The sequence below is a fragment of the Struthio camelus genome, chromosome 16 (genome assembly GCF_040807025.1).
Source record: "Struthio camelus isolate bStrCam1 chromosome 16, bStrCam1.hap1, whole genome shotgun sequence".
Classification (NCBI taxonomy): Eukaryota; Metazoa; Chordata; class Aves; order Struthioniformes; family Struthionidae; genus Struthio; species Struthio camelus.
In genome coordinates, this window is record NC_090957.1 from 17869497 (window position 1) to 17883182 (window position 13686).

At 35.8% G+C, this 13686-nt stretch overlaps 1 protein-coding gene across 1 annotated transcript; it reads right to left on the reverse strand.

The window, feature by feature from the left end:
* Nucleotides 1–75: 75 nt before the first annotated feature.
* Nucleotides 76–10782, reverse strand: ASPA (aspartoacylase). Its single transcript, XM_009672958.2, is given in 8 exon segments — nucleotides 76–1612; nucleotides 1615–1767; nucleotides 2317–2426; nucleotides 3823–3930; nucleotides 4710–4803; nucleotides 5950–6145; nucleotides 8652–8914; nucleotides 10677–10782. Coding segments are annotated over 8 exon segments (1032 nt in total). The 5' UTR covers nucleotides 10737–10782; the 3' UTR covers nucleotides 76–1564.
* Nucleotides 10783–13686: the final 2904 nt, after the last annotated feature.

Below are 13686 nucleotides of genomic sequence, written 5' to 3' on the forward strand. Positions count from 1 at the left end.
ACCAGTTGTTTACTGTCTCGTATGTTTGTTGAGGCTCTGAGCAAGAACTCCATGAATGACTACAACAGATCAGTCTGAACTTTTTATGCAATATTTATTTAAATATAAAGAAATAAAACATGTAATTCAATAAACGTCTCATTCTGCCCTGTGTCTTTATTTTATTGCTATGGCATAAGAACCGCAGAAAGGGAGGAAAAAAGGATTTTGACTGAGAGTAGTGAATAAGGAATAAGGAATACATCACTTTCCAAAGGATGTAATTTGGGGGTTATCTGGACAAAGAACCTTTTAGTAAATAGCTAATTATTGTATGCTTTTAGAATTTATGTAAAGTTTTTTTAATGTTTTCTCTGTCCCTGATTATTGTCAAAAATGTTAAAACAACTTTAGAAAGTTAATTAAATCCCCATTTTCTTCCTCTTCTCAGCTACTCTTAACAGTCAGGCTTTGTTTCTATAAATACAGAACAAATGAGTCTCAAAATTCTGAGAAATCTCCAGATACAGAATCCTTCTTAATTTCCATTTTGAGATACCTACATATGATCTGTGCATTGCTCTTCATCAAAATCCAAACAATTTTACCTCGTCCTGACTACTACTTTAAAAGCTTTTGGGGTACAACAGTTGATGAACATTGTATTTGGAAGATGTTACAAGCAGTAGATGGATGCAGCTAAAAAATTTATAAAGCTATGAAAAACTCTTTGTCTCCATCACAATAGAAGTATCCTTGGAAAAGGATAAATGTTGTTTTCATAAAGTAGAATACTGCTCCAGTATGTTTCTAAGTACTGGATACTTTCTAAACTCAAAACTAAGTCTTTAATTTAAAGATAAATCAGAAACAGCTTGAATTAATCTTACAATACTCTCAGTTTCAACAGATTTTTTAGAGTAATTTTTTCTCAAAAATCATGTTTTTAGCATGTACTATATCTTTATAAGCGTAAAAAGCAAAGCAGAATTAACCTTAAGCGCTCCACTTCAACTGCAATAGGGGTTAGTCACGTATGCAGATGAGAAAGGCATTTTAATCCACAGCTACCCTCTCCCAGTTTCTTCCTCCCAACTTATTTCTTTTGTCTCCCATCTTGTACGAGTTATGTGAGGAATTATTTTCAAGAATCATCCCATCTTTAAAGTGTAGGTTATAAAGTAAAACCCAAAGGTTTGGGGTTATAAAGTAAAAATTCTGTAGTTTTTTTATATAATGTAATTTAGGGAATAATCGTGTTTAGATATGACACTGAAGAAAGTTTTATAGCTACTAATCCATGTGTGTGGTTTATTGTTTAAACATTTTATATTGCGTGAATTAACAAACTACATACAAATAATATTTATTCTTTGTATCTATAGTAATCTATTAGAATGGGTAAACAATAGTTATAATTCACATTATGACAGTAGTTTTGGTCTTAAAAGTGCTCAGCGATGTTAATTAAATTACTATTTTAAATTGGATTTTGCATTTATTTATTCTGTAAATTACTAATATCTGAAACTCGGTTTCACAGCAGAGACATACACACTTTGTGCATAAAATCTGTTATCAGCTTTTAAGTGTTCTGGTCTAAGATCTGAGGTGTTCTGCAGTGAGTTTTATTTTGACTGTTTTTACAAAAGCTTGTTTCTTTTCATAATACGCAGCTTCATTAATAAATGTCGGATAGACGGTACTGTCCCCTTTATATGCGATTACCTCTCCATCAAGAGTCAAAAATAGAGGATCGCCTTTGTTCACTGGCTGCCAGTCTTGATCCTTAGAAAAAGAAAATAAATAGAATATATTTATTTTCAAATTTTTGTAACTTTCATGTGAGTTCTAAGTTTGTGCTCCTAAGTTATATTCTCTGCAGTTTATGGCAAAAGCTTTTTAAATGAACTCCTTTTAATCTTCACTACCTAAGTTTGGTTTCTGGCCCTTGTTTTCAGGCTTCTGTAGAATTCACTGGTAAGGGGGCAAAAAAGAAATTCTGTATGTTCACTGCTGATTAAAAACAGACCCTCATTTCAGAATCTAAAATTAGATTTACTTTTTAGAATATAAGCTATCTTTCTAGATATCGTTTTTTCAGTTTTGGGTTCAAAATTGTTTTTAGATTCAGAGATTCTCAAGTCAGTTACTGAAATACTGTATAACGTTAGTGATATAACTTTACTAGATGGAGAACCTAAAGTATTCAGTAAATCCATTGGCAATATTGTCATTGTAACTATCTCATTTGCTATTAAAAATATACTGTACTGTAACACAAGCAGCACATGAATACTTATAAAATGTTTCAAATGGAAGTATTATAGAATTTACCTGCAGTTTAGGGTGAATAACAGCAATAATTTCATCATTTTTATTCCTGGGATAATCTACTTTCTCCATTATTTTGTAAACCTCAACTGTACATGGTGGAAATTCTTTTCCTAGAAAGAATAAATGTAATTTAAGGTAAAAATGAATAACTGCCTGTTAAAAAGAGCATTGCATTACTTACTTATTCTCTTTAGAATGGCTTAAGTCATAAGGTTGTACCTCATCAAATTTTACATTAGTGATTAGCTCATGTATCATAAAAATGGATAGCTCTAGATTTTTAGTCCCCTGAAAGCCAAGCCGCAGAAAGTTGAGTACTGCTGCATGCAGAGCCCTGATCTCAATCTGATCAGTAGTACTGAAATGTGACCTTCCAGTCAATTCTGTATACTTAAATTCCTCATCTACAAAATATATCGTCTTAATGCAATACCTGTGTTTGGTAGTGTTGCATAACATTGAATGATATCAGTGCTATCAAACCTTTACCATTTCAGCACAATAATGGCAATCCTGACACGCACAACTATATTCTTTTCCTTCTGCTTCCAAAAAAACCCCCGCTGACAAAATGTACTCAGACCTTCAACACTCATTTTTGTCAGTATGTATTTTATACAGTACACAGATGTAGAACAAAATCTTACAAAATGTCTTGATAATAATTTGAGATAAGCATGCATAGAAGGCATGCAAATTAAACACTTCTTAATATTAATTTATGTATATAGTCTTCTCAATGTACATACTACTGTACAAATATTGCTAACTACTATTTCAGATTTGCAAAGCAACTTTAAGATCAAGGTTCAGAATACTTATTGAATCTTCAGAAAAGGGAAATGTCCTTAAAGCTATCCTGAGGAGCTTTACAGGAATTCTTCTGGCCTAAAACTAACATTTAGGTGGTATTCAGAATGTATGACAGTATTAATGGAAGATCGGTCAACACTGAGCATTTCTGACTTAGGTATCCTAGGGCTGCAATTAGCCAGCAAAGATTAGAGCAACCTTGAGACTAACTCAGCTCTGAAATACGTACCCACTGTTAGAGTAGGGCGTAAGTACCCTTTATTGATTAAAGCTATTATGGAACTGATACACTTTAATCAATATTACCAAAAAGGACGTATTTTTGTAATTAATCTTTGGTACCATTGTAGTTAATACTGTATGTTTTGAAAATTCTCAGTTCATGAATAATAGCTTATAACTGTTAAATAAAAATCACTTACGGTCACAGGTAGCTACTAGCTTAAAATCCCCATAAAGGGGAATACTATTAAAATAAACCCACGTGTGGGTAAATTGTCAGTACTCACACAGTTATTTAAAATAATGAGACACTGAGTTCATTCACCTTTTTAGTAACAATCCCCTTCCCCCCAACTTAACCTGTTTAACTGTAAAATGTTGTAGCCCAATCTGTTTTTTTAAAAAACTATTCTCTGGCAATAATCTACAGATGTGACACATGGGAATTTATTCTTGCATTACTTACTCTACCTTTATTGAAAAGGTGCACAAAATCAAGGCCGTGTTTGATCATCTTCCTCATTTTGTCCAAAGTATCAGCTCTAACAACACCATGTGGTTGCGGACCCACCTCCATGCCTGTTTACAAATGAGGGAGATTATTAATATGGCCGTTATATATGACATGCTTAGAATACATAGCAGAAATACATGACTGTTTTATGTTTAAGATGAATAATTTAAAGTACAAAATTATGTGACTGTGCGACGCAAGCAGGAAACTTAGCTCACTAGTCAGCATCGGTTTAAAGACCTGTATGTACATTTTCAGATGTGCTACTAGGGTAAGAGAAGAGGGTCACAATATATGTTCATTTCTCTTACTCTTTTCCTTATCCCTCCTTTCCGTGCTACCTTTTACAGAACTCATTGTTTAATGTGAAAGGCAAAATAATGATTTTTTTTTCCTATGGTTATGGTTTAATTCCACAAATGAAAGAGTTAACCACTTCTATCCGAACATCATTTCCCCTGTCTTTAATCAGATCAATTCTTTTCCGCTTCTTGGCTAGCAAGCCACATTTCATCCAAGGCTTATTTAGAGGAAGTAAACATTTTTTTTCAGAAGCTGATTATTTCTTCCTTATCCTCAAATATTATAAATATTTTCTGAAAACAGTGGGTTAACTGAATTTATGAAGTTCCATCAGGCTTCTTATTTTGTAACCCAAACAAAAATGAGTTCTCTTTGGAAAGAAGAGATAATCATGTATGTTTGATTCGGTAAATAAATTGTCAAACAAATAGTTAATGCTATCAGACCACTCCGTGTAATATAATGAAATAAACAGATATCGAGGCAGTTAGGTCTAATCATTTCTGGTGGGTTAAAGATGGTCTTTATTTGTCATATTTACCAACAGGATGTTTTGCTACAGAGCGAGTTGTTGCATATTTCAAGGTTGGATGTTCAATCAGCAAAACAGGACAGCGTTCTGGAGCCAAAGCATTCTGTGAAGATTGTTTAAAAATGTCTTTGTTATGCAAATATTTTTAAATGTTGTGCTACAAAAGATTACTGATGCAGAAGTGATTTACACAATGTCTTCAATATGTTGCCTTTATTTCATGGTCCTCAAAGAAGTAGGACATCTTTAGAAAACAAACAAAGCTGTATTTGTTGGTCTCCTTTCCGTTAGCTCATGCCAGGCATGCCCCACTGAACTTTGCTGTCTGCTAATATAAATGAACACAGTTCTAGTCTGTAATTGCTAACAGGAAAAAAAAAACCCTACTCATCAATGTTTCAAAACAGAATCAAAAGTGTGTAAAGCAAATTTCAAATTTTTTTTCCTGTTAGATTTAGATTTTCTTACGGGGACGTTAATTGTGAACTACCCTTTTTTTCAACTTGTTTTAACATAGAATCCTACTTCAGATCTTTTTCCTGATTGCTGCCTACCACTACTTTGTTGGATATCAGTCTTCATACAGTTTCAGCCATAAGCTGTCTGTATCTTCAAATATCTTATAAAGATTCAAATAGGATGCAAGTAACAAGAAAAAAATCAAATGTTGTATATCTTGTTTCTAAAGTAAGAAATTTTTAAAAATCTGTCTAAATCACCAATAGTTTCAATGCACTTAAGCTAGCGCTTTAGAAAACCCTACTCTACCGATACTTATCAGCTTCAGGAACAGCAAAATCAAACAACTTTCAAAGACATATCAGTATTCCTATGAATACTGATCAAGGGAACGTTTGCCATTACCTGATTCCATTATCTTTTTCCATGCCTTTCATTCAGAAAATTAATGTTTTAACTATTCAGCATCTGTGACCCAAATTTTTCCAAGGTCCTGACAGAACAGTGTAAAAGCAGGTTCAATTACATTTATTTTCATATATGTTATTTGAGGCATTACTCAGTTGCCCATCAGTTATTAATACATGAAGATTACAGTGAGTTCAAATCTGAATTACCTGATACTATAATCAAATTCTTAATTATCTCCGATATTAAATAACCCATCCTATCAGTAATTAAATAAACAGTTTGGCAGAAAAAAGTGTATTTAAAGAAACTACAAAGTAATATATAGTAATACAATATTACAAATAAACATATTTTAATAGTTCATTTAAATGAGTTTTACCTTGATATAATGAGACATTTGAATTGTAAAGTCATCCCTGGAGTTTTCGAGTATAAGAGTACAACCCATGTTAGAAGTGGTGTTGTGAAGGTCAAAAATTAGGTCATAGGCATCATCACTACCTTTTGGACCAAATATATGATTGATTTCCTGAGCCCTTCTCACTTCATATGGAGTATCTTCCACCACTGTCCTGCTGTTAATATTAGTATAAAGAAATTAGCAAACTCATTCCATGGCTTTACAGTCAAAAACAAACACATATATTCTTTTCTTTTTACTTTAATTCCATATTTGATTGGAATTGAAATCTCCTATTTAATTACCAACCTGTTAAAAGTTGATGAATTTGTGCTGGAATAAAGCAAGTATGACTTTTAATAAAAAAACAAGTTTTCTTATTAGCTATCTCATGCAAAGGGTAGTAAGAATTTTTTAATCTGATCTTAGCTGGAGAACAATTTACTTCTCTTTTATTTCTTTACATTGACTTCTAGTCCATACAACTCAGAATTTCTCTGCAGGCAGAAAACTACCTCAAAATGTATCGACAACTTAAAGCCACTTCCAAGACTGGATCCAGCTCCTACTGAAGATGGTAGTCATTCAGATAATGGTTCATACCCTTTCATGTTGGACCTCAGTTGCAAAGTCTTTCATAACTTGCTTCATTTCTTGTCTTCTCATATTCTGATCAAGCTTTTACAATCTGTTATTTGGAGCCTTCCTGACCCACTAAACTCATAGCTTTGTGAGGTAGCTCATCTTGCTACCTCAAATCTGTTCATCCTAGGTTTTGATATTTTTAATCTCACGTGACTAGGACTACCTTACACTTAAAGAACGGTCTTAGCCTAAGAAAAGGTCCGAGATCTTCTGTTTCCTGTCTGTATTGGGAAATTGCCTACAGGCAATTCATGTATGACAGAAAGATATCTTTCTTACACTAACAGTGCACAAAACTACTGTAGGTTCAGGCTTGTTCTGCAAAGACAGCAAACCTGTTTTTTGATGACAGACTTGGTATACTACCCATATGCCATATAGAAACACCTATTATCTTTTGGGCTCAAGCAAGCTTGCTTTCTTACTACAGCTCAAGCTTTACAAGACTATTAATTTCATAAGAAATAATGATATTAAGTTGCACATAGAAAGGTTTGATAGAAATTAACGAAACACCTTACTAACTGCAAGTATATTTACACGTCAGAAGAAGTTGCTGAGGAAAATTATGGGATCACCATTGCTGAAGCTTTCTAAGAATCAGCAAGGCATAATCTATTAGGAATGGTTGACATGCAATCGATCTAGTGGTGGGACAAGAGGGTTAAGAATTTTTATGTGACCACTCAAGGTCCTTTTCTATTTTTATGGTTCTGTATATAACATATTCCACCTTTGCATTCTTTAGTTCTGCCTTTGAAATTAAAGGTGTCTTCCAGTGAGACTCTTAACAGTCACTTTATTAAAGCAAACAGGGCATCCACCATTACTTTCAGTAGTATTAGGATTTCATTCTCCTTGTTCTTATTTTGTAAAATCATTTGTAATCTTGAAGAGCCTACAGATAGAGGGGTCAGGTGAAAGTCTTTCAAAAATACTCACTAATGCTGCAAAAAGACTGGGCAATGGAAGAGGTTTTACTGAGGAATGTTAGTAAAAATTGCAAAAAAATGAAGACAACCCACAATTTTTACTCAAGCCTTTTATGTTCAAAGCAGCTGAAAACAAACAAACCCACCTTTTTCACATATATTTATCTTAAGTAAGCAATTAAGAGCACAGCCTAAACATTTGTCACATTTCTTAAAAAGTCTGTTTACTTTATAGGGAATAACTAACAACAAAATCCTCAGTAAGATAAAAAGTCAGGCGAACAGGCATAGATGCACTGTAAGAAGAACCATACTTATAAAATATATGCGATATATATATTTCCTTCAGTGATATTCAGCTTTACCTTTACAATCTTTCTGATGCATTACTACAATGTTTGGTTCATACAGCAAAGTACACATCTGGAATAGCTTCCTCAAAAGCAGAATAACATAAAATCCCATTAAAAATGTAAAATAGATTTCTCAAATACAAATAGATAGATTCATGTCAATTTTCTTATTATAGATTGTATGCCTTCTTTTTTAAATAATATGTCAGTTAAATTATTGTGTATCATTTTGCCATGGTATACATATTTCTAACTTGGCTAATTTCAAGATTTCACGTTTTATTATATATAACAGAAATTAAACATACTTCCCCAAGTGCATGCCATTTTTATTCTTTTTTCAGATGCTTAGTAATAGGTTCATATTTAAATGGCTTTGTGTTTTCACATCTGCTATCTTCCTGCAAATGTATTTGTATTCAGAAGAGATCCAAAGCTGATTGCCCAACTCAGAGAAGCAAAAATACTTTAAGTTTACACAAATACAGCTAATCTAATACTGATCTAAAATATAATGTTTAAGATTATGTGTTGGTTTGAGACTCCTTGTACTAACAATATTTTTAAAATGAATCTTGTTACATTCAGGCAATTTGTTATTTTTGGGTTAAAGGTCAGTAATTTCAGTTATGTGACTGCACAGTTAGAATAGTAGTGAAACTTATGTTAACGTTTTAATCTAGAAGGGAAGCTCCTTACAATTTAAAAAAAAAAAGAAAAATGAAACAACACAAAGAACAGCTATTCTTACCCAAGATTATCAGGGTCAAAAACGCGGTTCAGATCACAGTCAATGTATCTAGTACATTTCTTCACCGCTCTTGGGTTGGTTATAAATGGTTTCACTTCCACTCCTGTTCTTTGAATCTCAGCTCCATGCTCTTGCCAGTGCTTGACCAAATATATCCCTGATAACTCATTACCGTGAGTTCCTCCAAAGATAGCAACCTTTCTTACCGGAGGTTTATGAACAACAGAACGGGAAGTCATGTTATTCAGCAGCTTTAAGAATTGCTGAAAGCAAAACAGAAAATAATGATAAAACAAAACTTTTGTTTTCAAGAAAAAATTCTTTTAACTTTTTGTGACAGGAAATTCTTAAGCTGTTTTAGTCAGATGTGAATGAAAGTATATTAACATTTCTGTAGCACTTTTAGATTCCCCTTGCAACACAGCGAGTTGCTAAAGTGACACTCCTCCCTCTAAAGGATCCCTCCCCTTTATTTACCATATTTAGTAATATCTCTGTTAATGGTCATACAGTTCAGAAGTTAACTTCTTCAGGCAATCTCCATTAATATATGATATGTAAGTAAATACAACACTAATGAAAAAAATGTACAAGAAGACTTTTCTAATGTATGCTTTAAAACAATATTCACTTAAAAGTCTGTTTTGCATTTCAAACTAGGTGTAGCAAGTATACTCATGTATGTTTTAAATTGCACAAACATTACAGTAAACAAGAACAGAATGATTTAAACTGAGCAAAACCAGTAAAATATGAATCATACCTTGGCTTGAGTTCAACACATAATGATGAAACATCAAGTACTGTCATCTATAAAACAAGAACAGCTGAGTTCCTCAAAACGTTGTTGCTTGTATGACCCTTTTGTTTGTTTGTTTTATAGTGTGAGAAGAACAGTGACTGGAAGGAACGCTAACTAAAATTAAAGGGCAAATTATCCACAATTTATCTAGCATTCTTCGCTATAGTTCTGTATTGGGATCTGCTAACACAGACCTCTGTGACTTTGAAACAACTTAGTTGGTGATGACCCTTCTAATTTCTGTAATCCTCTTGTAAAAAAGGAAATAGATATAGACCGCAATGGAACAAGAGCTGTGCTCTCCTCCCCAAAAACTTAGTCAACAAACCTGACTTCTTCCAGTTCTAAAAGTGTTCAGATAGGTTTTCTCAAAGGAAACTTAAGCTGAGCAGCAGCCTTCCATGTACAGCCCAGCTTCAGCCTTGAACTACTTGAGTGCATGACAAAAAAATACTTTCATTCCCAAATGCTTTAGTACAGAGGGCTAAAACTTTTCGAATAAAAGGTCTCAAAAACAAACAGTAAGTTTTACCACTATACGCAACAGAAGTGCTTACAATTAGTGTCCTGCACACAACATAAAAATGTTGCATTGTAAAGGAATAAGAAAGCGTTTATTGAAACTGAATTCCTTTTTATTAAGATTATACTCCAGTGATTTAGGAGAAGATTTGGCTAGCATCTGGGAGAGGTTTTTGTAACCCAGACTGATAGGTTATAGGTATACGAAAAGAAAGCTAAACACAGTACTTACACATCTAGATGAATTCTGCCGTGAGCGTACTTCCTACAAAAGTTATCCTCTGCATTTCAGCTTATGCCTACAGATTTGCTGAACCTTATAGTGAGTTAATACTATGTTTACTTGAACAGTCAGCTGTATTACTCCTGTACTTGCACGCTGTTAGATATGTAATCATAGTAAGTAATTTATTAAACAAAGCAGTAAAGCTGTATTTTACAACGCTGGACAGTTTGTACTGTCCTTTGACCCTGCTCTCTTTAGTGATGGTGCCAAAATGGCTATTTACACGCTGCCTGAAAAAATGACTCACACTTTGAATCTTGGTTTGTTGAATTTAAATAGCACAGCACTTTGAAGGGTAAATGGGAAAATGCAAATATGCACTGCTAGTAAATATCTTTCATTTCTGATGGTATTGTAATGGTTATAATTCCTTGCAAAAAGTTGAATGAAATACAGAGATCGTCCATGCACTTACCTCATTTAATATGCAAGAAGTATGTCTCCTAAGAGCTTTCTTAGGACAGACACAGTGCATTTCCAAACATGAGTTGAGGAACTAAAGCCATGGAAGCCTCTTTTATACCCTTAGAGCAACTTAACTTCCAAACGGTTTTTAACTCCTGGACTCCCAGGACATTGCCAGTGCCTGTGAACTTGTGGGCATAAATGAAAGCACTTCCAAAATTTTCATCCTGCTGGATTAAATGCTGGGAGCAGTTCTTTATTTCTGTGCTCGGCCAATGTTCATACTTTGAAGAAATATTTAGGGAAGCACGTGTTTTATTAAGAATTCAGTACTGCTTTTGTGCACTGCGAGGTTTTTTTCAACAAAACTACAGGCTTAGGAGTAAGGCGCGTAGGATGATACGCAGTTATCGACAATGATACTACATAGCATAAAATATTTTACGTACCTCTCTCCCCACTGAGGTGACCTGCTCTGAACTCCGTAGAAGAGAACAGACCACTCTCTGCAGCATATCAATTTGGGATTGACTCTACAAGGCAGCGGAGAGAGCTGCCTGTTGGAAAAAGCGAGTGGGAACCTCAAAATGTTTGGTAACCTGTATGGGCTGCGCATGGGTCCCTGCAGACAGGCAGCAGTTACTTTTAGCACCACAACCCCCTAACCTGCCCCATCGCCACTCATACCTAGAGCAGAAACGGTTGTTTCACTAAAACAGGAGCCCTCTTCCCCAGATGGACAACGCCGTCTCTGCAGCTCCTGCCAGCTCAGAGCTGACCGGTACTTTCGGTAGGATCCTCCTGTGTGAATTAAAAACAACTGCTGTGGGCTACTAGATGGACCTTCTACAACTGAACTCATAAAAATGACCAAAAGAGTAATAATAACTGTAATGGCGCGTAGTAGAAAAGCCCTTCCCCAGCCAGTCTCCATTAACGTATGCAGAGCCCACCTGGGCTGCTTGTACTGTTTTACTCAGTCCCTCTCCTTAGCACCTAACTGGTGGTTGCCTTAAGGGCACTATACAGCTTCACATTTTTTTGATCCAATACTATGTGTCTGAGTATCGGGCAATGCATCCGAGAGCTTAGAACGTGTGCCAAACGAGTAGAAATACAGAAGCAATAATTAAAAAAAAAAAAAAAGAAGTGAATTAGATAAAGTCTGGGTGTCAAACCCACAGAGGTACACGTAGATGGAGTGACGCTGCATGCTTTAGTGTCTAGCCAAAGCCTTCCCAGGCACCGGCTGAAGAAAAGGGGAATTACGAAAAGAGGACAGGCTGAAACCCTACCTAGAGCTAAGACTTTAAAAAAACGCAGGAGCCAGTCAGAAGTGAAATGGTTGGGGAAGTGGTGGGTAAAACCCAGCCCAGGGCTGGAGGTGGAAGAGCAAAATAGCTTGAAAACTGAAGATATGTTTATTTAGATCCACATTTGTGTTCACACATTCAGCTTTTGTCCAGTTTTCTGGAAATCCCAAATATGTCACCATGTGCGCCACTACCACGACTAGGGAGATGCTCAAGGAACCCTACAGAGAACCAATGTACTGCTCCTCCGAGGCGCTGCTTCGCCCCGCTCTCCCCAGCCGGGCACAGGCAGTTTCCAGTCAGGGCCGTTGCCTGCGCGCAGCCCCTCCCGCGGCGCGCGACTCCCGCCCCCGGCGGCCGGCCGCGCCCCCTCGCTAACCGCCTGCCGCGGCCAACGGCGCCTGCGCGAGCAGCGGGCGGCGCCGCTGCGCCGCAGCGTTCGAGGCGAGCACGCGCGGCGCTTTCCCGCCCTTTCCCGCCTCGCGCGGGAGGGAGAGCGGCGAGCGACCGTTTTTTTCCGTTAGTTTTTGGCGGGCTTCGCCTCAGGCGTATCTTTTGGGGTTCCAGAGCGTTTCCGTTAGCCTGCGCCTGAGTACTGCTACTGTCCGAGGGCTGAGGAGGGTTACCCTGACAGCTGCCGTTCCCCATCTTCGACTTCGCTTTTCTCTCAACCTTTAGCTCTGAGCTCTGTTGTTTTCTGATTACTCAGCTTCAGGAAAAGGCAATAAGCAAAATAAGTCAATCTGAAATCCTATACAGCACCAAAGTTGGCTTTGTAAACTGAATCGTCAGGGTTATGCAGCTTTATTTTACATGTATATTACTTACTGATGGCTATTAAGCTTTATTGTGCCACCAAAGCAGTTTAAATGTAAATTATATCGCACCAATGATCCAGAAGCTGCTCTAATGTTGTCAAGCTTGTAATTTATGTATATCACAGAAAGAAAGGGCAAACTGATGAGCTCTTTTGCTCTAGCTATCGTAGGTACTTGGGCTTAATTCTGATCAACATGTTTAACAGCTGCATGCAGTTAACTACTGACTCAACAAAATAAACATAGAGGCAATGTTTTATATTATTTCTATACCAAAGTATGTGGTGGTGTTCACATGCCGTTAAAAGCAAGTATAGACAACTAACTGCGATAGAATAGCAACTGATACTACACAGTGCTCAAAAGCTTATACAATAATATATGGACATTTACTTTAGAAGCAGGTTAATCAGAAAGCAAATACGGCAAGCTATCTGTATCTGACATGCTAATACATATTTTTTCTCTTCATAGGCGTTAAGAATATTTGATAATAATGGTTTCTGACATGTAAAATATCTTTTATGTGAGTAAATTCGTTAACAGTTTTAGGTCTGCACCATAACATCAAGAAACATAATTTAATTTTTGAAGTGTGATGCTATTTTTCATGGAATAGTTAAACCATCAGTTTAAAATTCAGAGCCATGTACCTTGACATCACAGTTTGCAGCAATGTTTAAGTGAAGTTTTCATTTTCTATTAATACTGTATTTTCAGGAATTCCAAAACATTTCTTGTATTTGAGTGTACGTATCTGTTTAAAATCAGAAGTGGATTCAGTATTTTTACAGCATTTATCTTTTTAGAAAAGGTAGAGAATATGACTTCTACTTCAAGAATGTAATCATTGGGGCCCTCACTCTACAAAGACCAATCTGCGTGTTAC